Consider the following 26,910-nt stretch of genomic DNA (forward strand, 5'->3'; position numbering starts at 1 on the left):
AGCAAGACCTCATTGTTGGAGGAGAAAAGTGTGGTTTCACTTGTTTACATGAGTCACTTTTCCACATATTCCCCCTGCTACCCCTTACTTTAACCATCTTTCTCCGCTTTCTCCTCCTCTATCTTTCTACTTTTTAATGTCCTCCGGGAGTCATCAGCAATGACCACCCTGAAGATAAGACATTGGGAATCCAGAAGTGTGTGTGTGGGTGTATGCGTGTATGCCTATCTGCGTAAGCACCTGTAATGAGCACCACATGTGTGTGTATCAGAGCCCAGGCTAATGAAGCCCAGTCCATTATTTATTTCCCGTGGCCCTGTCGCTTGGCCTGTCGATGCACCTGTGTACACACACATGCATGCACGTACACACACACACTCACCATCTGTCTGTAATGACCGTTCTCTTTCGTACTGCATAGCGCTACATTCCCTGGAGTGGTCATTAGACGAGAGAAGGAGAGAGTGACTGAGGGAGAGAGACCAGCGCTTTCGGCGAAGATTTTGAACCAGTTTTTTGGTTGTGCTTTTGGGGTGGGGGGTTGGGGAGTCAGGGTTGGGTAGACCCATAGTACTTAGGAAGTGCAGTAGCACAGAGAAACATTTGCGTTATTTGCCTGCTTTCTTGCTACTGAGGTTAAATATGAATCTTCTACATTGCTACGCATCACATGTAGCTGCACTACTGCATCCCTGTGTGCACCGCAATACACAGAAAGCTAGTGTAGCACCAGCTAACTTAAATAGCACTACAGCTAACACTAGTCATTGAGCATTTAAAAATTTACGTTGTGGGGGTACTTTGTAATGTTACTCCCATAATAACTAAGTGAAACAAAAACGTATGATTGGTTGACCGACCCCTTCACCATGTAGTTGGAGCACTGAAAAAAGTTGAGCCCAGCTCAACTTTGATTCATAGCACGTCACGCCTGTCATGCAGTGACAGTGTCGGGTATCAGTTTGTTGCTTTATTTGGCATCAGTTTGTAGCTTTATGTCACCAGCTTCTGTTGAAAATGACTTGTAGCCTGTTGCGTGTTCACACAGCAGTATATAGCATGACTCACGCACTTGCTCATTAGCTTATTATGCTAAGCTCTGCACATGTTGCTAACAGCATATAGCTAAAGGCTTTCAAGGGAGTCATAATTAAACCTTTGCTTAAAATAAAACTATGTTGACTTACCCTGCTGGGCAAGAACATTGTCGGTGAATTGTCAAGGAATGATAAGCTTTTCTCCCGATTTTTACGTCTTTTTCATGCCCAATAGAAATTGTATTGTGAGTGTAGCTCTTGTTTTTTGTGTTTTTTTCTGTCTACCTCTTTCTTACATTTCAGAAGTAGTATTCCAGTGATTTGTGATTATTTCCTTTAGAATATCTCTCACTGACATCTTTGAAAATGCCATATCGACATGCTGAATGTGAGAGCTTGACTTGCCTTGCCTTGCAACAGTAACAAAAGACGGCGGGATTTAGTGAAGGGTCAATTAGTGTTATTAAATACACGGCACTTTGGAAAGAATTATTGCCAGCCATTAGATGATGGTCAACTTGTAAGAACCCAACAGTAAATTCAAAACCTCTCCTTTTCAACTATTTTGTCCCTCCCTTCCTTTGCAGCGATGGCCAGCTCTCAGCAGGGAGGCTGCTCCCATTATATCCACAGCACTTAGCTTTCTGGCCTTGTGGCCCTGCCCAAATCCCCTCCGCTGGCTCCTGCTAATCCTCACCAATAGTAGAAGGACAGGGCAGACAGAGAGGGGGGGTTGTGGGTGTTGGTGGGAGAAGGCTGGAATAGAAAGACAAACAGGCAGCTCAAATGCAGCTTCCATTTTAATGGGACTTCTTAATATTTCCCAGTGGAATTAGAAATGAGTATGAACTTCCCTCTAACACAACCTTTCTAATTCCACATGTCAATATATGTTGCATTTAACATCTAAAGCAATTTGCATTTCATTAAAAATCACCAGCAGTTAAAGACATTCTCAGCATATTACAGCAGTATCATGCTTTAGCAAACAGCTAACAGCTTGAGGCACTCAATGTGTCTGTCTATCTTGTTTGAATATTGCAAACTCCAGATAAGCTTTTGACTCAGGGATCAGTAGAAAAAGATGTCTCCGTGCCAGTCTGCTCATTTAGTCATCAGGCTGAACAGGTTCACAGGGAGAATAAAGGTTAATTATTCATATTTGTTTGCGTGTTTGTCTTTGCAGGGAGCTGAATGGGAATAACCTCACACGCATCACCAAGAGTGACTTCGCTGGACTCAAGTACATTCGAGTTCTGTAAGTACTTCATGTTCATGTGTGATGATGCGATGTTTGTATGTGTATCCGTGGTGCATGTCCGTGTCTGAGTTTATCTATTCATGCATAACTGAGCTGTACCTAACCTCGCAGCTCACAAGTTGTACAGACTTGCTGCTCAAATTAGCATAAACCCAGTGAAGTGGAGATGCTTCTGTCAAGAGTGCTACTCCAGAGTACATTAAGCTACTGAGTGACTGCAGCTAGCGAAGTAATGGACGTCTCTCTCGCTGTATTCTGTACATTGTAGTAGCACTTATTGTCCCTTAGACGTGCACACACTAGCTTGCCTTCTGTTCCCACACATCAACATGTAATGTGTACACAAGCGCCAGCCCTAAATAGGCTTTCAGCACAGTTAACACATTCAGGTGAAGTCATTGACTCCCTCTGTGTTGAAATTAAACAGCACTTGTGACTTCAGGTATTAAAGTAGTTGTAAAAGTGTCTCTATGTGAGTATGTGAGCATGTGAGCACACACACTTGTGAGTAGTGCCATAGGTGTTAAAAACACTGCCAGAGGGGAAGCTGTGTAGACCTGTACATGTTTTAAATGTACCACAAGCTGCACATAATTCCCACTACCCAGCAAAGCCTGACTATTTTCAAGCCTCATCGTTACTCGCCCATCCCCCTTTCTTCCCCTTCTCTACCCACTGCTCCTTCCTTGTCCCTTCTCGTCTTCCTATGCATGCCCCCTTTTCTGCACCACCACATGGAGGTTAAATGCCTTCATGTCGGCAGCTTGTCACCAGCAAGTAAGAAGGAAACAACTCCTTGTAGGGGTACTAAAGACAGCACTTCCCTTGCTGTAAAGCCACTGATTCCCTCACAGCCACCACTGTGCTACACATAACACACATGCACAAAGCCACATAGCTTTCTGCCAACTATATACATGATGCATGATTAACATGGTGGTACATGATATGTCTGTGTGTGTAACCAGAAAAAAAGTCTGTCTCTGTGTGCTCGGGGGGTGACACAGCATTAAGACTAACAGCAGGTTGACCTCTGACCCCTGGGCAACCCTCAGAAGGAGCCAAACGGCAACAGAGGTTTATCTTTACAGTCAGCTGCCATCCATCCTGTCAGTCTTAAATCAACACAGCTGATTTACCGCCATTTGTCTGGCACTCAGTGCTTGGCTGGTCTTCATCAGCAGTGTGTGTGTTTGTGGCTGTGAGGAAACACAGAACAATAGAGAAACAATCTGGGGGGAAAAGTAGAAAGAAAGAGATCAGAAAAACTGAAGGCTACATACCCTCAGACTGTCTGTAAAAAAAAGTTTCCTCAGTTCAAAAGTACTCATCACGATTTTTTTCACTTCCATCTAAATTCATGAGACAGAGATCGGAGGTGAATTGCACTTTTCTCTCTATGTTTATGGAGTGCGAACAGTGATTAGCATTTATATTCGATGGGGAGGAAGCCCAGACTGCTGAGTTGCAGCGCGGCGTGGCCTCACAGGAGACATGAGAGGTTGCCTTCAACACAGAACAGTTGTATACGTAATGAAGGAAAGCTCTTGTTGCTTCTAAAGCTGCTGGACGCTTTTCTCTCCTTCCTGGCCTTGTGTTATTGTAACACTTCCAAAACCATCCAAGCCTCTTTTTTGTGCATTAGCTTTGGCAGTGTAGGTGAGGAAAGGATGTGTTCCTGCTTGTGTGTGTGTACTGTATGTTTGTGTGCATCCCTGTTTGTTTGTGTATGACTAATAGCCTTGATGTACTGCCTGCAACTTTGATAACTTTGATATTCGCCAACTGTGCTATCCAGCAGGCACACATACACACACACACAGCAACTTTCCCCTTGATTGTGCCAGTTGTAAAAACCTTGGAGCACATCTCAGTTTCCCATCTCACACTTTCTGACCCCCTGCCTACCTTTCGTCTCGTCTCCACCCAGCGCTACACCCAGTGGACCACACCAGAGCCCGGACCCACACTTTCTGAGCCACCTTAGAAACTTTCCTGGCTGCTATTCCTGCGTCTTTTGCCAAGATTCCACACTGTGCCCTCAGTCCACACCACTGCCCTCTGTGTGTGTGTGTGTGTGTGTGTGTGTCAGTGTGTGTCAGTGTGTGTGAGAGAGGTGTTGAATATACTGCATCCAGTTTGAATATAGCCACTGCAAGAAGGCCCACCACCCAAATCCCAAAGCCCCCTTTACTTTGTTAAAGCCGGAATGACCTTTTACAGACTCGTAAAAAAGTCAAAGCCACACTGTATCACATCGTCTCTAAAGCTCTCTTTCTGTCTTTTCTCTGCAGGCAGCTGATGGAGAATCAGATTACTGTGATCGAGCGTGGGGCTTTTGATGACATGAAGGAGCTGGAGAGACTGTGAGTACCACCCATGGTTGTCTGACCACAAATAACACATTTTTATTTCTCTTCTAAACTTGAACTTCAAAAGAAAATCCTTTTCCTGATCTGTATTCAGTACTTGTATTAGTGTAATGAGACTAACAGGAGGAACCGAGTATAAATGGTGTATCAAGTGTGAGGCACTTCCCTGTCATTCCATTGTGGTCGGATGGTGCCGAGAGGGTACAGCGTGGGCTGGGAGTATTTTTTATGAGCTTTGCCTGACAGGAATGCCCTCAGTGGGATATGTGGGCTTAAGAGGCCTCCCCCACCGCAGACCCTGGCTCATCTGGACAGCACCAGGTCTCCTCAACAGCTTGTAAACCGGCTGGGAAAACACACAGACAAACACGGTCGACCACACCTCAACCAGCTCATTAGCAAATCAATAGTGCTACCCACATGGAAACCTGCGCGGCAGATGACTTTATGGACACATGCCGTCATGCACACATAGTGGTTAACTTATAAAGACTTTCCCCCGATCTGAAACCCACATTAACAATTTACATTAACAAACTCCAGGCCATGTACAGCACGCCTCCCCTCCTCCTCCTCCTCCATATTCAAGTGATCCCAAACATTGGGTAGACATATTCATGTGCCAGACCAATGTGGAAATTAAGCGGCTCGTTTCTCTAATGTTTAAAAGCCACTAACCCACCAGCAGGTACAGTTCAGTGTGAACGGAGCGGCAGCAGACCATTAATGCCCATTACGCACTAAATCTCCACCTCAGCTGGCCAAGCACTCCTCTCAGTGTATACAGTGAGTGGCGCAGGTCCCAACATCTGTCTGAATGTGTCTGAAGGAATGGCAGCGGCCTGCCTTTCAGATTTGTAGCCTCTCTGTGCCACAGCCGCTGCTTTCACTCCCATGTGCCTCCAATGGGCCATTCAGGGAGAAGAGAGTTGTGGTTTCCAACAGATTAGCAACAGTCTGTTCCTCATTGACTTAATTGTTGTATTTGCATAAAGCCTGCCAGTCTTGGACGTTAGTTGTTTGACATGGAGTCTGTTGCCAACCACCATTCCTGTCAGTTCTTCCTTGGGCTTGAATAGGCGCATCCATTTCTCTTCATTTTATTTAGAAACATCTTGTTTTGATAGTTCAGCCCAGATAAAATCCGCTCATGCTCAGATAACTGGTGGATGTAATTCACTTGTTTAAATGGGAATGTTGTGATTCTGTTTCTCTGGGAAAGTCAGCAGAGCGCTGAATTCTACTAGGCGCAGCATCGTAATTTAACTGTGCAGAGATAATTTACGGCGCTGCCTCTGACTAGAAGTTTAATTCCCCTGAACTTTCAGTTGGATATTTATGTGACATTCAGAGCGCACTGAAACACAATAGCCTGTGGCTAAGCCGATTCTACGGCAGCTAGCAGAAATTATTCACAGCCTACACAAGGGCACGCATGCAAAGACACACACACACAATTTCACCGGTTGATCATATGTTTTCCCTGCCGCAGGCGGCTGAACCGTAATCAACTGCAGCAGCTTCCTGAGTTGCTGTTTCAGAAGAACCCTGCCCTGTCTCGACTGTAAGTACATTCACTTTTTTATTTCAAGTGAGCACACACTTTTTCTTCACACTGTCAGTGCACACGCTATCTCTCTTTGTCTTTTCTTTATTATGCAAGCCACCAATGTTGCTCAGAGATCATATGTGCTACAAAAATATACTGCACAGCATGGTTTCAATAAGTCTGATGAGTGGCTTCAGTTTGGTTTGGTTTAAACAACATTAAAGAGCAATTAAGCTTCACCTGCACTTTGCTGGACTGCCATCAGGTCTCATTAAAATTCAAACTTATTAGGTGAAGTATGTGAAATGTACACTGTGGTTTCCACTGTGAGACTGGACGAGTGGAAATCTGAGTTCTTTGCACATCGTTGGGCCTTTGTGCCAAGGCATCTGCAGTTCCTCTGTGCTAGTCTGTCTGCAAGAGAATCCATTGGTGACAGGGAGTTGGTGTGACATTGGGACCAGAACTGATGGACACATTAGACTTTGAACTCTGTTCAAGGTGAAAAAATGTCTGTGTTACTTAATGAGGTCGTTTTATATCACAGGAGAAGTCCCCAAAGCTTGTCTGTCAGTGGACTCATATACATCTATTATATGAATGAGAAGTGTGATCACAGTTTTCTTTCGGCTTCCACTTTTTAAGGCCAATCCCACACTGTCTCACACCCACACATCCTTACAGTCATGTGCCCCATGCAGTGAAACAATCCCACAGTCATGCTAAACTTTAATTCCCATCTGCAACAAGACTCAATGTTTTTTTTCCCCCTGTCTTTGAGATAATCAGTGTCCCTGTTGCTAGCTGATCATTCCAGCCCCTATAATTCCAGTTCAGATTACCTGGAGCATCTGGGAATAATGAAACAGTGGGACATGGAAAAATAATTTCCCTCCCTTCAATCCACATAGTGGTACTACTAACCCATGATCCCAGCCTCAGCCCTCCATCTGTTTATCTTGCGTTTGATGTTTAACACCATCTTGAATCTATCTGTCACTTCCTTGCAACTATCTCCTCACGTCACCCACCAACCTGTAGGGCCTCAGGGCAAAGCGTCATCCTTTTTGGGGCAAGGTTAGCCTAGCTTGTGGCTCGCTAACACTGAGCAGCAGTGAGTTGTCTGTCTAGCTGGAACAGACACAGAGCAGAGCAAGGCCTTCCAGACCAGCGGATGGCCTTGAACAAGCGTGATTAGTCCATCTGGAGCAGCGGGCTCTGCCAACAGCCAGAGGATTGTGCTAACACAGCTCCCCTGTTTCATCCAATCTAACTTCACGCTCATTATTCTAAACCTCTAGACTTTTCTGCCACGTTCTGGAGAATGAGACTTTGTTTAACATTGCTTAATCGATTCGTTATGTGTCTGTGTATACACTAGTTTGTTCTTTATCCATGGCTGGATAAAAGAGAACTGTAATGGACCTTGAAGCCTTTTAGGTGTGGAAGTGCCATACATTCTTTAGCAGTTAAAACAAATGTACAATCCAGAGCCATGGAATTGGAAATAATGCAATCTTTATGGTGCCTGTGTTTGATTGACAGCTGCTACTTTATGAAAGACTTCTAGTGCTTGTTAAAAATTAGGTCTGGTAGCGTGGGATCAGGAACAGCAGAATAAGACAAAGCTTTTTTTTCCTAATGTGTTTCCTAACTCTTGAGCGGTGTGTCTGGGCCACTATGTGGGTTCTGGTTCCAGTCGGATGCGGTTACGTTACAGCCTTGTCTCACTCCCGCCAGCAGCTTTTAATGGACTTAAAAGGTTCTTAGCTCCCAGAGGAAGACTTTTGCGCTATTTAATGTGCGTATTTGTGTGTGTGTGTGTGTGTGTGTGTGTGTGTGTCTCAGGATGACCGAGAGAGAGAGAAAGAGAGTCTATGGCTGCATTTGTGTGTGTGTGTCTTTGCACTTGCTCAAAGTCCTCACCGGGGCTTGTTAGGGTCTGCCTTTATGATCCTAACAAGAGAGGTTAATCTAAAAGCCCGCTGCCCTCAGGTGGAGCACTAACCCAGATGGTTTTTCTTCTCTTGGACGCAGGATTAATTGCCCCCCCTTCCCTTTTTTTCTATACCTTTAACACTCTTCCTCTTCGTCTCTTCCACTGCCCTCTTTTCTCTCTTTTTGCTCATTCTGGAGACGGCTTTGTATAACAAAGTGGCTATTTGTCTTAGACGTCCCGCTGGGAGGACAAACAGAAAGACGGACGTAGGGGATGGAGGAGGGAGGGATAGCAGATGAGATCGTTGCTCTCATTAAAGTTTTGAGGGAAAGCTAGCCGGGTTAATAAAAGGTTGTTGGTTAAATGAGCAGAGGGGTTTTGATTTGTGGGGAGTTTTTAAGCACTTGACTCTCATTCAGTTATTAAGTTAACGGGGTAATGAGTTTCCACTACAAAGGGAAGATGGAGAATTAATGCGAGCACACAGATTTTAAAAAGTGGCTTCTAAAACCCACTAATAAAGAAAAAAGTAGAAGTCTTGAAAGTTTGGAAAATGCTTAAATTGACCCATTATGTTTTCAACTTAGGAATATGCTTGATTTGGACTAAACTCTTTGATAAATGCTTTATTTTAAACATAATGTTTTATCAACACAATCCCTGTTTCTATCTTTGTAATAAATCTGCTGAAGTTTGATTGAAAATGTACGAGCATTGAGGTAGCGCACACATATTTTACAAGGCTGCATGCTCTGCTTTCTGCTCTGAGAATCTACGTCTTTATCTACACCCCCGCTCTTCTCTCCCTTCCCATTCCTGAGAGATACCAGAGACACTGATGCATGAGGGGCAGAGCAGAGATAATTGGAATTGATTAGAGATGATTAGAGATAGTTAGAGTTAGTTAAAGCTGCCTGTGATGGATGGCATTGACGGGAAGGCATGGGAACGGCGGCGCGGAGGTGAGAGTCGCTGCGCAGAACATCAGTGAACAATAACAGTGAAAATAGAGTTACATTCATCACTGTTAACGACCTGTTGCCCCCAGCCCACCACCCCTGACTTCTCCTCATCCCACTTCCACTGCACTTCAGATCTGTAATCTACTCATCCATGTCTGTAATTAGTGCATTTTCGCAGTGGGAGAGCAAGAGGAAGGAAGGGATGGAGGAAAAAAAAAGAGGGATAGGTGAACGGAGTTGGAGGAGTGCAGAGCAGTTAGCCTGATAGCTGGCCCCGGGGAATAGCATCTGGTTTGGGCTCAGAATGGGGGGCTGAGGGAGGAGGGGGCGAAGGGGTATTTTGCGGTTTTTGATTACCGTGTTGCTTGTTACTGCCACAAACAAATGCCGGCAACAACATAGGCTTGTTTGAAGGGGTGTTGCTTTCATTAATGGCTAACGTGGGGTATCTTGGGTGGGGTGAGGGGACGGTGAAGAGAGATTTCCCCTTGTGTATCTCCCCGGGAGGTATGAAGGAGGAGGAGGAGGAGGAGGGAGGAGGGAAGGGTGTGGTAGTACCTGCACTACAGGGGAGCTGAGGAAACCCTGGCAGAGGATTGAAAAAGAGATCTCATGCTCCTTTTCATTTTCGTGTTAATGCTTGACGACGGGTATGCTGATATACACAAACACGCTGAATTGCTGGCTGGGTGACACACATGCATATGCGCACACTCACAAGAGAGAGAAAAAGAGGGAAAATGTAAATAACACTAATTAGACACAAACACACACAGAATAACGCTATAATTACATCTCTGTGTGCTAATGTGTGGATGGCAGGCACACACAAGGGATTACGTTCTTTATATGGCTTTGACTGTAGATAAAAGAGCGGCTTCGACTATGTGTTGATGCAGAGCTGCCTGTTCTGTGTTTGTGTTGGAGGGATGCTGTGTTTTCTGTTTGTTGATCGCTTGATGCTTAGGGAACGGTAGCTCAGTGCAAGAAGAAAGAATTGTTCGAGGGAAGGAGATCTAGAATAAATAATGTGCACTATCATTAAACCTATAAATCATCTCTCTGTCTCAGTATTCCCACTTGTTTTTGACTTTGTTGCCATTAAATATACAGTACTTTCCCTTTTTTCATTTGCTGCAGATTGATTGGCTTGTACTCGATCTGGTGCACCGAGACTGTTTGTGCCACAAAGCCCGCAAATTAACTCTTTCAACTTTTGACTTTCTGTGTATGACTGGTTGAAAGACTGACGTGAATGTGTTTTTTTTCTGACTGTTTATAAGTGTTTGTATAATACCGCGCTGTGTGTGCGTCTTTGCATGCGTGTGTGTCTGGCAGGCTGTTAATGGCCTGAGCTGGTCTTGTCGTTTCCTTCTCTTTGTCTCTGCTTATGAATGACCTGCCTCGACGTGCGAGGTCTCTCTCACTCCCTCAGAGGACCACTTGGGCCCCCGCTTGGCAGCAGTCCCCATGGCAACCCATCATTCCATTCATCTGGAGGTTTCTTTGCTGTTGACGGGATTCATCCCGATTTCTTGACTGCAGTTTGTCTGACACAAAGTAAACACTGACAGCAGAGACTTTAAACTGGGTAAAGTTCACTTTAAACAAAATGAAAGCAAAATACCTGCATGCATAAGAGAAACTGGTGGCGAGACACTGCAGGTGAATAGGGTTTTTTATTTTTTATAACTTATAGATATCACCATTAAACTTCCCCAGTTTGTTATTTACATTAAGACAATATTTTTCTAAATAAGTTTTCTGAAATTGTATGTTAAGATATGCAAATTAGGTGCAAACACATTAAATATGTGCTTCTGAACATTGGAAAAAGCATATTTCAAAGCTTTTATTTTTTTTTGTATGTTAGATTCAAAGTTATATATAATAATATAATGTAATAATATCTCTTTTTATAAATTAATAATTATCAGAAAATACTGTCAAAAGCCGTAAAAAAAATCTATTTTCGTCATCTTGTTAGGAACAAAATAATATTGTGTAATAATATTTGGACAAACCCCTCAGTGAAAACCTTCACAATGTAGTTATGAATAAACTGGAAACTTTGGTGTATGTAAGTGCAGCTGAAGTTCATCATCAACTAAAGATTTTTTGTCCATACCTCCAGTGCAGTTTGTAGTTTGTACGTTAAATATCAGTGTTTCTTCAGTGCTGTTTGGCAGATACAGGACGTGCTGGAGAGCCTGAGAGCAGAGCTGCAGCTAACAATTGCTCAGCTTGTTTCTCAGAACTTAAAATCCAGATGTCCGATGACTAAAATCCTTCTTCCGATTAAAATATATAGTTAAAACTGCCAAGAACTGAAAAGTGTATTGTAAAAATGAGGCTTATTATTTTAAAAAATCAATTTTTTGACATTTTCTGGCAGACAACCACAACGGTGACGCATGGATATGACGTCATTGAGAGGTGACCAAATGAAACGAACTGTTAACTTAAAATTGATATAGGTTTGAAAATTGTTGGAGTCATTTGATAACTAGATTTGGTAATGTAAGCATACAACTCAATAAAATAACACAGGTTAAGTTTTAATGCAGTTTAATGCACTTACGTCTGCTTAATGACTAAATGTACATAGTATATATTTAAATTGTAACTTTCTAGATGCAGGGATGGAGTTTTTGCAGAAGCATTAAATACCTGACCTGGCAGCCAACCGAAAAAATACCAGGCAGGCCTCAACTTCTTGCCCCTGCCCCTCTTCCTGGCCCTGTCCTTGTCAGCTGGTAAAAGTGGCTTTTATGGCTTGTCGCTGTTTTCTTTACGAGTCGGACCGTGTGTGAGAGAGAAATGCAGACCAAACCATGTGAGGAGAGCGAAAGCCAAAAGAGGGTAATTTAAAAACCACTCCACCATCTGAAATATTCACAACCGCAGCACAAGGGGAGCGAGAAAAAAAACCTGACAGACTGAAGAAGAAGACAGTCAAAGAGGAGCGAGTGAGACGGTTAGAGGTGCAAAAGACAGGAGCAGAGACGTGGCGAAAGCAGGAGAGAAACAGCGGTGTTTATATTTACTAACGATTCTGTGTCCTTCCTCATGAATAATGGAACAGATGGATTGAGGCTTGTTAAATATTCACACTAAAGCGCCCGGACATCAGTGCTGTTTTGTGTGTGTGTGTTTGTGTCCAGCGTCTGGTACACACTGCTCTACATACTCACCCATACCAGCTCTGATGCTCTAAATATTCGTACAAGCAACGGGCACGCACACACACAAGTTCTTCTGTGATGACCGTCCCAGTCATACACATGTGCATATGTGTGTGTGTGTTCACATTGGGGACTGGGCTGGTCATTATGAATTGATACAGCATGAATAAGACATCACAGTGTGGTCTAGATCCGTCATGAGTATACACACACAGGGATTTCACTCGTGGAGCCGCCGAAGGAGGCCTCCTCCTCCTCCTCCTCCTCCTCCTCCTCCTCCTCCTCCTCTTCCTCCTCCTCCGACAGTTTGCCTCTGTGACGGCTGGCTTTGCCTGGTCCAGATTGGAACTGACACACACAGGAGGAAAAGACTGCCCTCATGTCCTCACACACATGTGCAAACACACACATACACACACACACACACACACACACACACACACACACACACACACTCACTCTTTGGAATCTCCAAGCAGGGGCTTGTGGAATGCTGCAAATCCGGCCAGGAATAACAACCCATATAGCTCTAGTTGGGTTTCCTGCTTGTGTGTGCATGAACACATGCTCACTTGACATGTGTGTGCGTAATGGCTCTGTACAGTCAAGCAGCATGAAGTATGAATGCAGCCATCAGAATAAAAAATCCAGCCCATTCATCACAAGCTTAATAGAGTGCAATCTCCTTGCAATAGGTGTTTCCTTCACTCAGTGCATCTGTCCATCTCGTTATGGTCCGGTTCAAGATCTGGGGTTTCAATCAACAATATCTGCTCTGGATCATCATGTGGAAGTGTCGTGTGTGAGGAGCTTTGCAGGAAGACTACAGTGTCTGTGTGTAATCTCTGGTTATGAGCTGTTAGGGTCTGGACTTGAGACTCTGGAGTGCAGCATTGGAAGTGACCCAAGCAGGACCCAAACACAGCCTCTCCACCCTTGAGCGGGGGGAGGGGTTAGAGGGAGATCGAAACCCGCCCTGACATCGTCCGGAGCAGGAAGAAGCAAACTACCCACACATGCGCATGTGTCGCCCAGCACACATGCCCAGAGAACCCACACGCGTATAAATGGTTGTTCCAGCCCCATCCTGTGGCCTCGGGCTCTGTCTCTGATTCTGAGATTTAAAAAGAACAAACAAACAAACTGCAGGGCAAATTATGCCTACACACACGCAATCACACAAATGCCACTGCACACATACTTTGCCCATCTCCTGCTGATTTGCTGCTGTAGCAACCAATGCTCTGCGGGGCTCGGACTCAGGCTGTTTACCTTTTCTGAGCGAGCGGAAGACACACAGAAACACAAAGAGTTGGGAGGTGAAATGGTTCAAAAAGAGCCTCATATTTTCTGAATGAGATCTGATCCAGTTGCTTGGGAAAAGTGTGGTGTAATGGATGGAAAGAGATTTTTGGATTTTTAGAATGTGTGTATGTAATTATAGGCTTTTAGACGCATCCCTTTATCCTCTGGAAGATGAGTCTTTGGTTGAACTCCTTCCTCTTCCCCGTGGCTAAATTTTTGTCTGTTTGTGTACGTGTGTGTGAACTCTGGGCTCTGTCTCCTCTCTGTCTGTGGTGAGCAGGTCCATTCTGGGGGGGTTTATACTTAGCACACCTCCAGGCCTTCTGTTCATGAGACTCCACAGGCTGCAGAGCTGCTGCCACATAGCAGCTGAAAACTTGGTGACTGAGTGTTTCACTGACAACGCCTCGTGTGCCTCGAGGTTAATGAGGTTAGGATGGTGCAGGCTAATGGGGAAAGAAGCAAACTTGTGATGACAGGTTTGCTGGTTTGAATCTCAGCTTGGAAAATCTTGGTTGGGAAAGTGAATGAGGCAACTTGTCTGCAACTTTCTGCAAATGCTGAAGAGGTGCGCTTGAGCACACTACGTCCCTCCTGCTGCTCAGATAGAGCTGCTAATTAGCAGTTGTGGTCTGTGGTTGGGCTCTGGAAGCTTCCATGTATTATCTGAACTGCATATCACCGAGTACATTTAGAAGCATTGCAGTTATGACAAAACCAAGGTGACAAGTGAGGTCCATTCTATTTATATAGCACATTTCACATGACAGGCATTCCCTCAATGTGCTTCAAGATAAAAAGGAAAATAAGAATAGACAAAGATTGTACATGACAAAATCATATAAGATAAGAACATATAAAATAATAAAAAATGTGCTGTCTTTGACCCATTTTTTAGCTTAAAGTTTGCTTCACACTGAATGAAAACACAGCTATTTTTTTTTCTTTCTTTGCAGCTGCATCTGTCTTTTCTAGATGGATCTCTTCCAGAAAGGCAATGCCAGCACTCTTCTGCCTAAAATACATGAGGAGTTTTTTATTTACTCCTTTGATATCCCATGATAGAACTTTAAGTGTACGAACCAAGCCCTTTTAGTTCGTTCTGCTACAAAAACAACTTCTAACCACTTCTCTGCCAAAACAAAACTTCATCAGATTAAAAGGGATCAAAAATTAATTGAAATGTGCTCAGAATATCATAGTTTATTTAAATAATTCACTGTTCTAGGCTAACCATTGTATCAAATGTGCATTAAATTATTAAAAGTAAAACATGCATTAAAGTTCTCTGTTAGTAATCAATCTACAGACATTAACCAGCAGCTGATTCCACCTGTTTTTCTGTGCCGATCTTCTGTTGACCAGCAGACACCCTGTTAGAAATTATACTGACTTTCAAACAAACTGTTACCCTGAGTCACGTAAACACTTTAATCAACCTGTTTACCCACATCTGATTATTCACAGTAATGTTTTATGTGCATATATATACACAGTGTGACGAGTGGAAAAAGACTGGCCTGCAGCACCTGGAAAATAAAGTTTAAAGATGCATCTATTTCAACTGTTTTGAATTTTGAATCCATCCAGAACCTTCTATCTTTCGTCTCAGTGCTCTGCACTCTCTCTCCAGCCATCCTACTTTCTTAGTAAACAAAAGACACTTGTCTGCTTAGGTAAGTGGACTGCCCACATTCCAGTAAAAATACATATTGAGCCGCGCAGGTCGGTGTGCATAGCAAAGAGGAAAAAGTGAATTCCAGTACAAATACCTATCTGTTTCCAATATTTGCTCCCTCTCACAATACTCTCCTGCTGCTATCACAGCATGGAGCGCTGATCTCATTAGCCCCAGACTGTATGTGTATGCCCACTGTAGAGATATTTTTTTTGGTGAGAAACCGTATGTTTCTCTGTGCAGGGGGTGTCTTTCCGTCTTAGCTTTGTACAGTATAACAGGATATTGCTGGGGGATGGAATCGATTCCCCTTCCCACTGTTTCAACTAGTGGAGTACATGCACACACACACCTGCCACACCCAGGCAAAGCTTCCACAAACAAGTGTTACATCTAAGATGCAGCCAAATCTGTGTGTGTGTGTGTGTGTGTGTGTGTGTGTGTGTGTGTGTGTTTACCTGGATTGGGGCTGCAGTCACACCAATCTGACACCTCAGAGGGAGCAATACAGAGGAAAGAGGCATTGACTATTGATTGAAGGAATTGCAGAGATAGAAGGTACAGTTGGAAAGCAGAAAGGATGAAAGAGAGGAGGGCAGTGAAAGAGAAATTAAGGTGTGGCAGAAGAAGAGGAATATAAAGCATATTTTGTAACCATGTCATGCTATAGATGTCCTATTTTACATTTGATTTATTATTTATATAGCTAGAATAATTTATATTTTTCCCCTCATAAACTTTAAATTGTTTTTTCCGATAGTTTAAAATCCCTTCCTCCCAAATCCAGTGTAGCGCAGCAATTCAATCAAGTAAGTATACGGAGAATGAGAGGAATGGAAAGCGGGTAAAATGAGTTTAGAGGGCAATAGAAGGACCTGAAAGTGACAGACAGTGCTTGGGAAGCAATAAATAGTGTGGGGATAGAGTAAGTGGGGTTGGCAGATAAAGCGGAAGAAAAGAAAAAGAGGCAGAGAGAAGAAAGATTGGCTTCATCTGTAGACTTTGAAAGGATTCTCATCTCTTCTCATCTATGTGGCCGTGCTGGGAGACGGAGAGGGAGAGGCAGCCAGGGGCACCTGCAGTGGAGCATTAGCCAAAAGCCCCATTATCACTTCAAAGCTGGACTCTGCTGGAGGAGGCCTGAGTGACACTGGGGCCCTACGGAGGATGAAACACTGCACAGAGATAGGAGTAGAAAGCCTCCTCCCTCTGTCAGCTTTCCCCATTTCCCTCTATCATCCCCCTGCCCCTTTTTACTGTACCTCACTTCCTCTCTGTCATCTACCTTGTCCTACCTTCCTTATCGCTTCCCTTTCCTCCCCCTCTATTACTTCCTCCCTGCGTCTTATCTGTATCTTTAACACCTGGCTGCCTGGATGGCAAGCCATATGTGAGCTCTCTTTTTCTATTCCCCTTTCCTCCTTCTCCATTTTCTCTGGCTTATAAAAGGCTCGGGGACTGGAGGCCCTGATGAGCCCGAGGCTGTGGTAATGAGCTTGCAGGCCCTTTCATGTGGAGATCAAGCCGATGGCTGGAGGGGGTGTTGTTGGTGCTGGTGTTAGTGGAGTGGATATTACCAGCGTTGGATTGTGGCTCGTAGAATAGAAGAGTAATAGGTCAAACCAAGCCCAGACCGGACCTGGAGATGCAGACAGTTCCCATGAAGTCAAGCGAGTCCCAGCCAGACACAGAGACACACAATACTGTCAAAGAACGGGGCAAATCATTATGGTCTGTGTAAGTTATAGCATTCCTCTGTCCAATACATTATCCCAGAGACCTTTCCCGATATTTACAGGCCACAGAAGGTCAGATACTTTTAGCAGGACAACGCCATAGGCCAGAAATCAGCGGCAGACACGCAAACTCATACAACATTTTCTGTGACTCCTCTCTGCTTGCTCTTTGAGTGTGTCAACACTTCATAAAACGGCCATCTGAATAAGTCCAGGGACACAGAATGAGCGACAGAGGGATATTTGAACAAAGTCTGATGCTCTTTGATGTGACTTCGTCAAAAGGAGCGTCGCCACCCTTTAAATCCTCCTTGTCTACCCCTGTTAAATCCTCCAAAACCAATCTGTGTGTGTGTGTGTGTGTGTGTGTGTGTGTGTGTGTCTATCAATCCGTAACGCATAGCCACACACCATTATTGCTCCCTCCCCCTGACACCTTCATTAGGCCCACAGACAGGCTGGCTGCTATGTTCATGTTTGCTAGGGTTGCAACTAATGATTTTCTTATTCATCGATTTTGTACCGAGTATATTACACCTCAGAAAATAGTGAGAAATGCTAATGAAACCAAAGGGGACAGCTTCAAATGTTTGTTTTCTCTGACCAAACAGTTCTACAGCCAAATATATTTATTACAATTAAGACTTTTTGTACAGAAGCTTAAACTTAGAGAAGGCTACTGAAAGCACTAAACATTCAACACAATTTGATAAGGTTAATTATTGTGACATTTTTCAATAACCAAATCATATTTTAAATGCTGCTGAAATGTGTTGCACTTTTCCAATATAGTCTGTTAACTTTGGGAAGCCTAAGGGATGCTCATTTTTGTAAAACGTTTGACTAGGAAGCATTTCAGTGCAAAATATGTGATTTTAATGTTTGCATTAATTAAATAATAATAATTTCAATGATAACCAACTTGCTCTGTGTTAGTGTACGTTTGTGCAGTCTGTGTTTATGTGTGTAGGCAGAGGGGATATGCCCAGGTTCCACTTCATAAAGCTGTTGTAAAAGAGAGGAGGCTATTCATGGCTAACAAAGAGTTTTCACATGAACAAGCTAACAGACTGGTGCCCAACAGCCCTCCACACTTCCTCCACACTCATTTTACCCATTTTATTTCCTCTCTTTCCTCTCCCCCCATAGCTCAACTCTTTCACATGAGTTAATTGGTAAAACATCTTTGGTTTTGGTTTGTGCCGTAAGAAGAGACCCCTTACACCAGTTGTTTTCACTGCCAGACACTTTGGCAGGAGATATGTCTGATCAGAGGTGGATATGTGATAAATACATCAATTCAATCATTAGAGCCTGAGCTAGTTATCTGGGCGGGTTTGACTTTTCATTCCTGTCTCTGTCTTTTTATAGTAAGGCTCCTAATAGTTTCTATGGAGACTGAATTGGCAGAGTGTTGTTGTGTTGCGGTTGGCCCCTTGGCAATCTCTCCCTCATTCACCTTTCTACCTGTGTTGCTGGATATAGAAAGCTGAAAGACGGTGATACATCTGTGGTAACACCCTCGCTCCTTCAAGGGCAGAAGGAGGAAGAACTGGTAGAAGTTTCTTTCACACATTAAGCAAAGTCAGCGCTTTGGGATGTCGGTGACAGCAGTGAAAATAGTTAAAAGTTTAACCAGTTGATTGTAGGGAATGTGGAAGTTGCCAAATGCTGTCAGTCCTGAGCAGTGGTGGAATGTAACTAAGTACATTTACTCAAGTACTATACTGTACAATTTTGAGGTACTTGAGTATTTCCATTTTATGTAACTTTATACTTCTATTCCACTACATTTTGAGGCAGATGTTTTACTTTTTACTCGACTACATTTAGCCGAGAGCTTTAGTTATTTTTCAAGTCAAGATTTAAAAAAAATATACCCAATAACAGTATATTAAGTAGTTAAAATGAGCCCTCCCTTGAGAAATTTTAAATGTTGTTTGCATAAATGCAGTAATAGTAATAATCCAATCATATATTTTGATTATAAATAACAACCTGAGTGGGGCTATTTTGCATAATAACTTCTTTTACTTTGATACTAAAAGGACATTTTGATGCTGATACTTTTCTATGTTTACTTTTTACTAGTTTTGAATGCAAGACTTTTACTTGTAGTGGAGTAATATCACAGTGTGGTATTAGTACTTTTACTTTAGTAAGGGATTAGAATATTTTTTCCACCACTGGTCCTGAGTTAGTCTCTGCACCATAACAAAGATATTTTCAATGTTTGACAGATGTCGTAGAGAACGGAACTGCAGATTACGTAATGTTTTATGTTTCCCTGCTTTTTTGCTTTTCTGGCTTTACTCCCGACCACCCCTCATACTTTGTGCGAATGTGGAGAGAAGGTTGGAGTAAAAAAAAAAAAAAGTAGAAGTCAGATTGTTTGTTTTTTTCCCAAGTTGAGAGAGTGAGCTGAGCAGAGTGGAGCTGAACGGAGACGTCCAGCGGGGTTAGAGAAGAACAGCCTTGTTTCCCAGGCAGGCACCCTCTTTGTGACACGGTTAAAGATGTGTCCTAACACCATTCCCATCACCCCTCGTCCCCTCCTCTCCCCACCTCAGCTGCCATCCCTCCATCCCTCCGTCCCTCCCTCCACCTCCAGAGAATAGCCCTTTGCTCAAGCCATTCCGTCTCCTTGGAGCTCATTGTTCCCTGGTTGCTAGGCGATAACTGGGGCCTCATTTGGTCACCTTGGATACAGGGGGGAGCGGGGTATTTGGTATGGGGTCAGGGCTGACGGAGGTGATGTGAAGGTGTGTGTGTGTGTGGTTACGTACAAGGTTGTGTGCACACATTGTTAGCCATCAAAGTGTGTGTGTGAGTTTGTGCGAGTGTGTGTGTCTGTTTGGTTAAGGGTCAGGCGTGACAGCGCTGGCACAATAGGGCAGGGTGTGACCAACCCCTCCTTCACCATTTATTAGCCTATTCAGCCACCCACTCCCCTGCTCCGAGCCAGGCTGGGCCAGGAGGCAGCCGAGCTGTCAGTCAACAGGGAGGGGGAGGGGCAGAGAGGAGATCCCAGAAAACATAATTAATGTGTAACACAAGAGCTGCCGTATCGCTGTAAAGAGGAAATTAAAGAAACAAGCGGCCACTGTAATGGCAATTACGCAGCACTGAATAGACCGCTGTCTTTGAGTTGTCAATACTGTTTCAGGCACTCACACCTGCTCTCTCTTTCATCTCTCACCCTCTCTCTCTCTCTCTCTCTCTCTCTCTCTCTCTCTCTCTCTCTCTCTCTCTCTCTCGTTCTTTCTTTCCGTCTACGCGATGTGTTTCTCTCATTCTGTAAAACACACACCAGGGGAGAGCCTCTTTGTCAACCGCCCTCCTGAATTCCGATCCTCAATCGTCAAGTCGGCCATGGCTGGCAGGCCTTGGAGAGCCCTGGAGTGGCTTTCATAAACCTCCACCAAACACACACACACACACACACACACACACACATTCACAAACCTATACTATTGTATGCCAGAGCTGAAGCACTCATCAAGAGTGTACGAGTGGTGAAATGAGCAAAACGGACAGGAACATTTTTCCAAAATGAACTCTTATTCAAATGAGGCCCATTCCCACCTCTATCCCTCCCTCGTCCTCTCTCTTCTACAGTATAGTCTATAGCTCATGTGATTGTTCTCTGATATCATGAGGTTCTGCGATGCATCCCTGAGCCCTCAGAGCAAAACCAGCAACAACCGTTTTACCCCCAAATTAAACTTCATTAAGGATGACTCACTGTAAGTGTAATGTGTCCGTGAGTCATCAGTGCGTGTTTCGTGCCCTTATTCCAACTTTTTTAACCCATGAGACATGCAAACTTTTCCTCTTACTCCTGCCCCATTTATCTCTTCCCGCTTTTCTTCTCGGCCTGCTGACATTACGTCAAACCAGTCGCCAGAATCAAGGTTGGCATTGTACATTTTTGCAAACACAGAAAATGATGAATCTCAACATTGTTGAACCAGACATATGTTGTTTATAAACACTTCTGAACTGCTGCAACACATTGTCATTGTGAAACGAGTGCTTTGAACATGCTGCAGTCATGTGAAAACTGCAAAACATTTTAAAGATGTGACAATTGCTATTGTCTTTTTATTGACTGTGCAACTTCTGTCCTACCTACTTGTTTGATTGAGAATAAAGTTTAAAGGATGCATTATTACCCATTCAGTTACACTGTTTTAGCCAACTTAATTTCAACTCAGTCCCACTAATTTTGCACTTCTCTTGGGATTTTTGGATATAAGACATCCAAATGTCTGATATAAAAAGAGGAAGATTTAACACTTCAAAATGCATTTAAAAACACTTTTGTAAATGAAGGGCATCAAAACCACTTGGTTAAAGTTAATTAAAAAAACAGGGTTTGGCTTAGAAAAACTTTATTTCATACCTAACAAAAAAACAACATACAAAATGCAATGATTCTGTCTGAACTTTAGTGGAGTAAAAAGTATAGTGATAGTGAAAAGTCATGAAAGAAATCACTGAAGTATTTCAAATGTACTTTATTTAATGTACTTAAGTGCAGTACTTGAATACATTTAGTTTAATTCCATGATGTATCAGAGTTTTCTGTTTCGTCCCGGCAGGAATGTGAGGAGCAACAAACTATAGCACCCACAATGGATTTTGCAATGCTCTGCAGAAACGGTCTGCAGTTGCTGTGTAGAAAAAGTATTCCCTGGGGAATCGGTTTTCCCCCTGCAGTGTCTGCATGTGTGTTCCAAAACCAAACGTGGAGCTAAAATTGTTGCAGATTACCAGCTAAATCACTGCCTTGTGTTCTCAATGAGTCAGAAGGAATGTGTTGTCCTCACCTGAGCTGTAACCGATAGCAGATATGAAGATGATCTAACATGCCTGCGCAGAAGGAAAAGAGGATAGCCTGGCACTGCGGAGGGCATACCTGCTGTGCTGAGAGGCAGGGTGTGTCTGGCCTCTCAGGGTTCACCGCTCTGACAAAACCGCAGTGGTAATGCAGCAGAAAATGACTCCAGAAACTGGCACATAAACTTGGACTCAGTATGACTTCGGGATTTTGCTTTTTCCGAGCCTCACGCAGTTTCCGGAAGAGTCATTAAGGAATCATTGAGTGAGGAAGCAAAGAGATTCATATTCATGGAATTCATCAAAACAAGTTATTGAAAGCAGCCAATGCATTCATTTAGTGGGTCTGCTGAATTCGTGTATTGGGCTGCATTGATGTGGTGTTGACCCCGGACCACAGCGTGCATTGCTGTCAGTGTGGCTTTGTTGGTGAAGCGGTAACCTTTCTTTGTACCCATGTTTGGGCCAGTAACCTTGCTTTGTGTTGCTGTGTGTATCAGGGTGTAGTGTGACTCCCCTTCTCCATAAATCACTGTCAGATTCCAATGGTACGAAACAAAGCCCTCGCCCGAAGCTTGGATAATAGGGTTGTTGGTGTGTATGTGTGTGTGTGTGTGCGCGCCTATATGTGCATGTGTGTCAAGCCCGTAGCCCTTCATTTACCAATCAGCGCCAAGCAGAGTTTATGAAAATTCATTGACTGTGAGATGAGCTTTTTTTTCTTCAGATGAATATTGCACGAAACACAGCATTGGGTGACAAAACACTCCATCGATTTCAAGGAAGGAAGGAAGGAAGGAGGGAGGGATCGAGGGAGGGGGCGGAAAGAGAAGGGTGAGGGAATGAGGTTGATCGCTGGTGCGTGATGGAATAAACTGCAGAGTTTCTGTCACTGCGTGCGCGTGTGTGTGACTGTGTATGTCCCACACAGGGGGCTAATAAATAAATGATGTTTGAAATGAGAGCAGCTCTCTATAGACCATCTCCACTTCATGAGAAGTGCTTGTTTACAACTCCACACACACACATATGTGCACATGCACGCACATATGCACGCGCACAAGCTGCATCTATGGCTTCTAGAGCCAAGGATTATACTGTTGCTCCCCTCTCCAGGAACATGTCTGTCCTGTGAGCCTCTAAGTGTGTGTTCCAACTCTCATCACATTACTCTCTGCATTCCATCTATGTTGATGGCGACGGGATGGGAAGCATTAGTTTGTAGGCCAAAGCAAACACACATGCATATAAACACCTACCTTGTGAGAGAGGCTGGAGAGCATTAGTGAGCTCAGCAGAGCAAACACAGTGATAAAGGCAGGATTTGGACAAATTCTAATGGGAGGAAGCGGTGGAGCAGGGAGAGGATTTACCCCTGGTATCCCCTGCAGGCCCGGGCACGGCAGAAGCCCATGAGTTTTGTAACCAAACAGTATGTGGCGCTGACTCACAGTTCCTGTGTTTGCTCTGCGGGCTGTCCTAACATATCATTACTTCTCTCAGGAAAGGTAACCCTCTCCTCAGGAGGGACGGCTGCCTACCTTCCAGACAAAACCTGACCTTTTACTTTCTCTCTACGGTAAATTAACTGGTGCCATCCTAGATGAGCTGTGAGTGAAAATGAGAGGTGGTGGTGGGGTGTTCATGAGAGAGAGCGAAAGAAAGAGAGAGAGGGATTCATGGGTGTCAAGGAGAGGGCAGTTGTTGCACAGAGGATTCCCACAGTTTCATTGTTTTTGGAAGATTTTCAAACATCCCATTTCTAGGCAACTGAAGCAAAGGTCAGAATGGAGGAAGGAAGAGGAGAACAACAGAGAGAGGGAGAAATGGGTTGATGGTCGGGGATACAGCTTTGGTATGCTGCAGTGGTTTTAATTACAGACAGAGGAATAGTCTTTTTAAATATTTAGAGTACAGATGATCTCTCTGGCTGTGTGTGTTTGTGTGCACCAGGCTTTGTGTGTGTGCACTGTGCACGTGTGTATGTGCAAGTGAACTGCCATGTGAGAACTTGTTTGTGTGTGCACATGTTGTGTATATGCAGTCCTGTGAGTTACTGAGGGCCTGTTTATGTGTGTGTATGTGCAGGGGGCATCACATGTGTTGGGTGTTCAATGAGCATTGCAGAGCAGAAAAGCACAGCAGAATATGTGAAGAGCTTTTGGTTGCCAGTTCTTCTGCAGTGTCACTTTTGTGTTAAAAACCGTCTTATATGAAATGTAGGTGATTCATGTGTGATTTGCATTTCATTTTAGGGTTGGTTAAAAGTTGAGATAATTCCCAAACATCTTAGTCCCATGACAATAATGCTGGAAATGCATCATCTGACCAAAATGTGTCCCTAGTAGTAAGTATTGAAATCTTTCAAGTACAAAAAGTTAGAATCAAATGCTCCGTCAGTTTTATGCCTCATTTCCACTGCCTTTTTTGTCTTTGACTTGACTCAAGTCACTTTTGGTGTCAGCCAGGTGATTTTCCACATTTTCTACTCTGTTTTTTCACTCCAACTTCTCGTATCGGCTCAACTCACCTTGACCGAAGTGGTAACAAAAACTAAAGGTTCTCAGGTTTTATCCACAATTTTTGCAAGTTGCAAATTTGGAAAACCAAAAAGTCACTCATACGAAACTTCATTAAGTTTCACTTGGCACCAAACGATAGAAAAGAAACACAAGACTATTTGTTCCCTTTTAACAGCATAAACCTTTTCTTCCAGACAGATTACAATCGCGATTCTCTTTCACCCCACTCAACTTAAAGTAGCAGGTTCTCAAAAAGTAGGAAAGAGCAATAAAGCAAGCAGCTATAAATGAAATGGAGTGGTAAATAAAAGACACAGGAGTGAGCCGTAAGACTCAAGAAGTGGTTAAAAGGTGCTAAGTGCTGGACCTTGACAATGTGGGTCATATTGTGAGAGACGAACCTAAACTGCTTCATGGTTTGAGCTCTCTGGTCGGCTGCGTGTGTCTGACTGGCGTTAGGGTGCAAAAAGATAGAAAGGCCATAATCTCCTAATCGTTAAACAGGGAACTACAGGATGTGAAGAGATGTGACTGCTGTCTGTGAGCACTAAGCTGGATGAAGTTGGGATGCCGTAGTTAAGTGGAGCAATATCCTCTGTGTATGTGTGAGGGGGCTTCTCTTGTTAAATGGGTGCTATCATGAGCAAACGGTCTCTCTGTCTCTTGCTGTATTGTTTGTTCAGAGCGATGCCAAGGCCAGTCCAGACCCAGACCCAGAATGGTAAATAGGCTGTAATTTTGAGGCAGCGCAGCGTTCTGCAGACTCACATTGATCTGTCATTGACAAAGTTAATGAGCGTGGACATGAGGCACGGAGTCTCGCCACAAAGACATCAAAGCACCGCTGCTATGACTGGCCCGCTGTGAGACCGGCCTTCAGGCAGACACCCAGGCTGCTGCAACCCCTGACTCCCCAGGAGGGGAGAGGAGTGAGGGGAGGGGAGGGGAGGGGATGGAGGTGGAGAGGATCTTGGCACCATGTGTAAGGAGTTTGTATGTCTTCATCCTTTTCTCCCTGTCCTTTCTGTCTCTCTCTCACAGGCATTTCTGGTGCATGTTTGGCATGTGTTTGTGCTTCTGAGCAGGGTTAATGGGAAAGTAGCAGCAACTTTTGAGCAGCAAACAAGATTCCTTAACTTGATACTCTGCCTTGGCTCACCACCTGCTGCTTGGGAACCTGCTGGGATACACGCACACACACACACACACACACACACACACACACACACACACACACACACACACACACACACAAAAGTCTTGCTACTAGGTAACCCGTTGGCTATCTGCCTTTTCATTCCTCTCTGTCAACAGCAAATAAGACAAGGGGAAAAAGCAAAATCCGAGAGCAAATATTAGCCTATGCAGACAAAGGCATTCCAGACAGGGTTGTCACTCTCACTCGCTCATCCTTAAAGTCCCATCCTCCTCCACCTCCCCTCCATCCCCCCACCTCCTTTCCTTACACAGACACTCCTGTTCCTTCCTTTATTTCCTCTCGAGGTCTCTCTTTTCAGTTGGAGCGATTCATCTCTGCTATCTGTGACACTTTGTTGGAATCCAATCTGACTTGTTATGGCAGAATGCATCTCTGTATTTGTGTTCACGTGCAGAGTTGAGTAAACTGTGCAGCTCTCATTTCAGAATCAGAAACAAACTTTCTTGTCCATCACAAGACAATAGAAATGTTTGTGTCAAAGATTTAAAGCTGCTTCTCACCAGTGTGATGCTAAAATGCAGTGCGGCTGAAGTTGTCAAAGGTATTGATACTTTTTCAAAACCATATGTTAATACAATATCCACACTCGCTAGTACAGTAGTTAAGCAAAATATTTTTAAGGAAAGACAGAGAGTATTATCCCATGCCAAATTAATATTGGACCAGGTTTGAATCCAGCTCCTAGCCCTTTCCTGTAGGGTTCCCTTTTCACTCTCTATAAAATTAAGAGAAAAAAGATCTGAAAAATCCACATGCAAATGCGCATGACAACTATGCATCCGGTGCCAATTATCTGCTTTCTGTGTTCCATTTATGGCTCCACACAACAGAAACAGAAACACAGACAGAGAAGTTACAGTACTTGGTTTAAACTTGCCTGGCAGCTGAGGTACGATGAAGGTAACAATGAAACTGAGATGCACTTGCTAGCATTATGTGTTATTTGTTGGTCACAGATCGAGGCTAGCCATTACAGCTAGCATTAGCATAGAATTTGGGGACTGAGTTTCTATGTTTTGTAGTTAACGTCAGCTACATTAGCATCTTTACCATATCCCAGCTTATTGACAAACTCAGGCCATATATTGTTCTTTGTTTGGTTGTTGAAGTAGTTTTTGCTGGGTTTGTTGTACAGTATTGGATGTTGAAAAACCAAATATCTGATTATCCGGTCATTTCCCCAATTTCACAGCAAGCTAGCTAGCTAGCAACCTGGAGGTGTGACATCAGTTGGAACCAAGGCTTTTATTGGTCAAACATATATTCGGCAGGTGGAAATCTACTGAAATCAAGGTCTTTGGAA

At 43.7% G+C, this 26,910-nt stretch overlaps 1 protein-coding gene across 3 annotated transcripts in view; it reads left to right on the plus strand.

Annotated features, from left to right (window-relative positions):
- slit1a (slit homolog 1a (Drosophila)) overlaps positions 1–26,910 on the plus strand; it is a 98,235-nt gene that overhangs the window by 11,444 nt on the left and 59,881 nt on the right. For all 3 annotated transcript variants that reach the window (XM_059359214.1, XM_059359215.1, XM_059359216.1), the window contains exons 2-4: positions 2,224–2,295; positions 4,593–4,664; positions 6,163–6,234. In XM_059359214.1, the coding sequence (XP_059215197.1) occupies positions 2,224–2,295; positions 4,593–4,664; positions 6,163–6,234 (216 nt within the window). The remainder of the gene's footprint in view (positions 1–2,223; positions 2,296–4,592; positions 4,665–6,162; positions 6,235–26,910) is intronic.

The sequence above is a fragment of the Centropristis striata genome, chromosome 20, assembly GCF_030273125.1.
Source record: "Centropristis striata isolate RG_2023a ecotype Rhode Island chromosome 20, C.striata_1.0, whole genome shotgun sequence".
NCBI lineage: Eukaryota > Metazoa > Chordata > Actinopteri > Perciformes > Serranidae > Centropristis > Centropristis striata.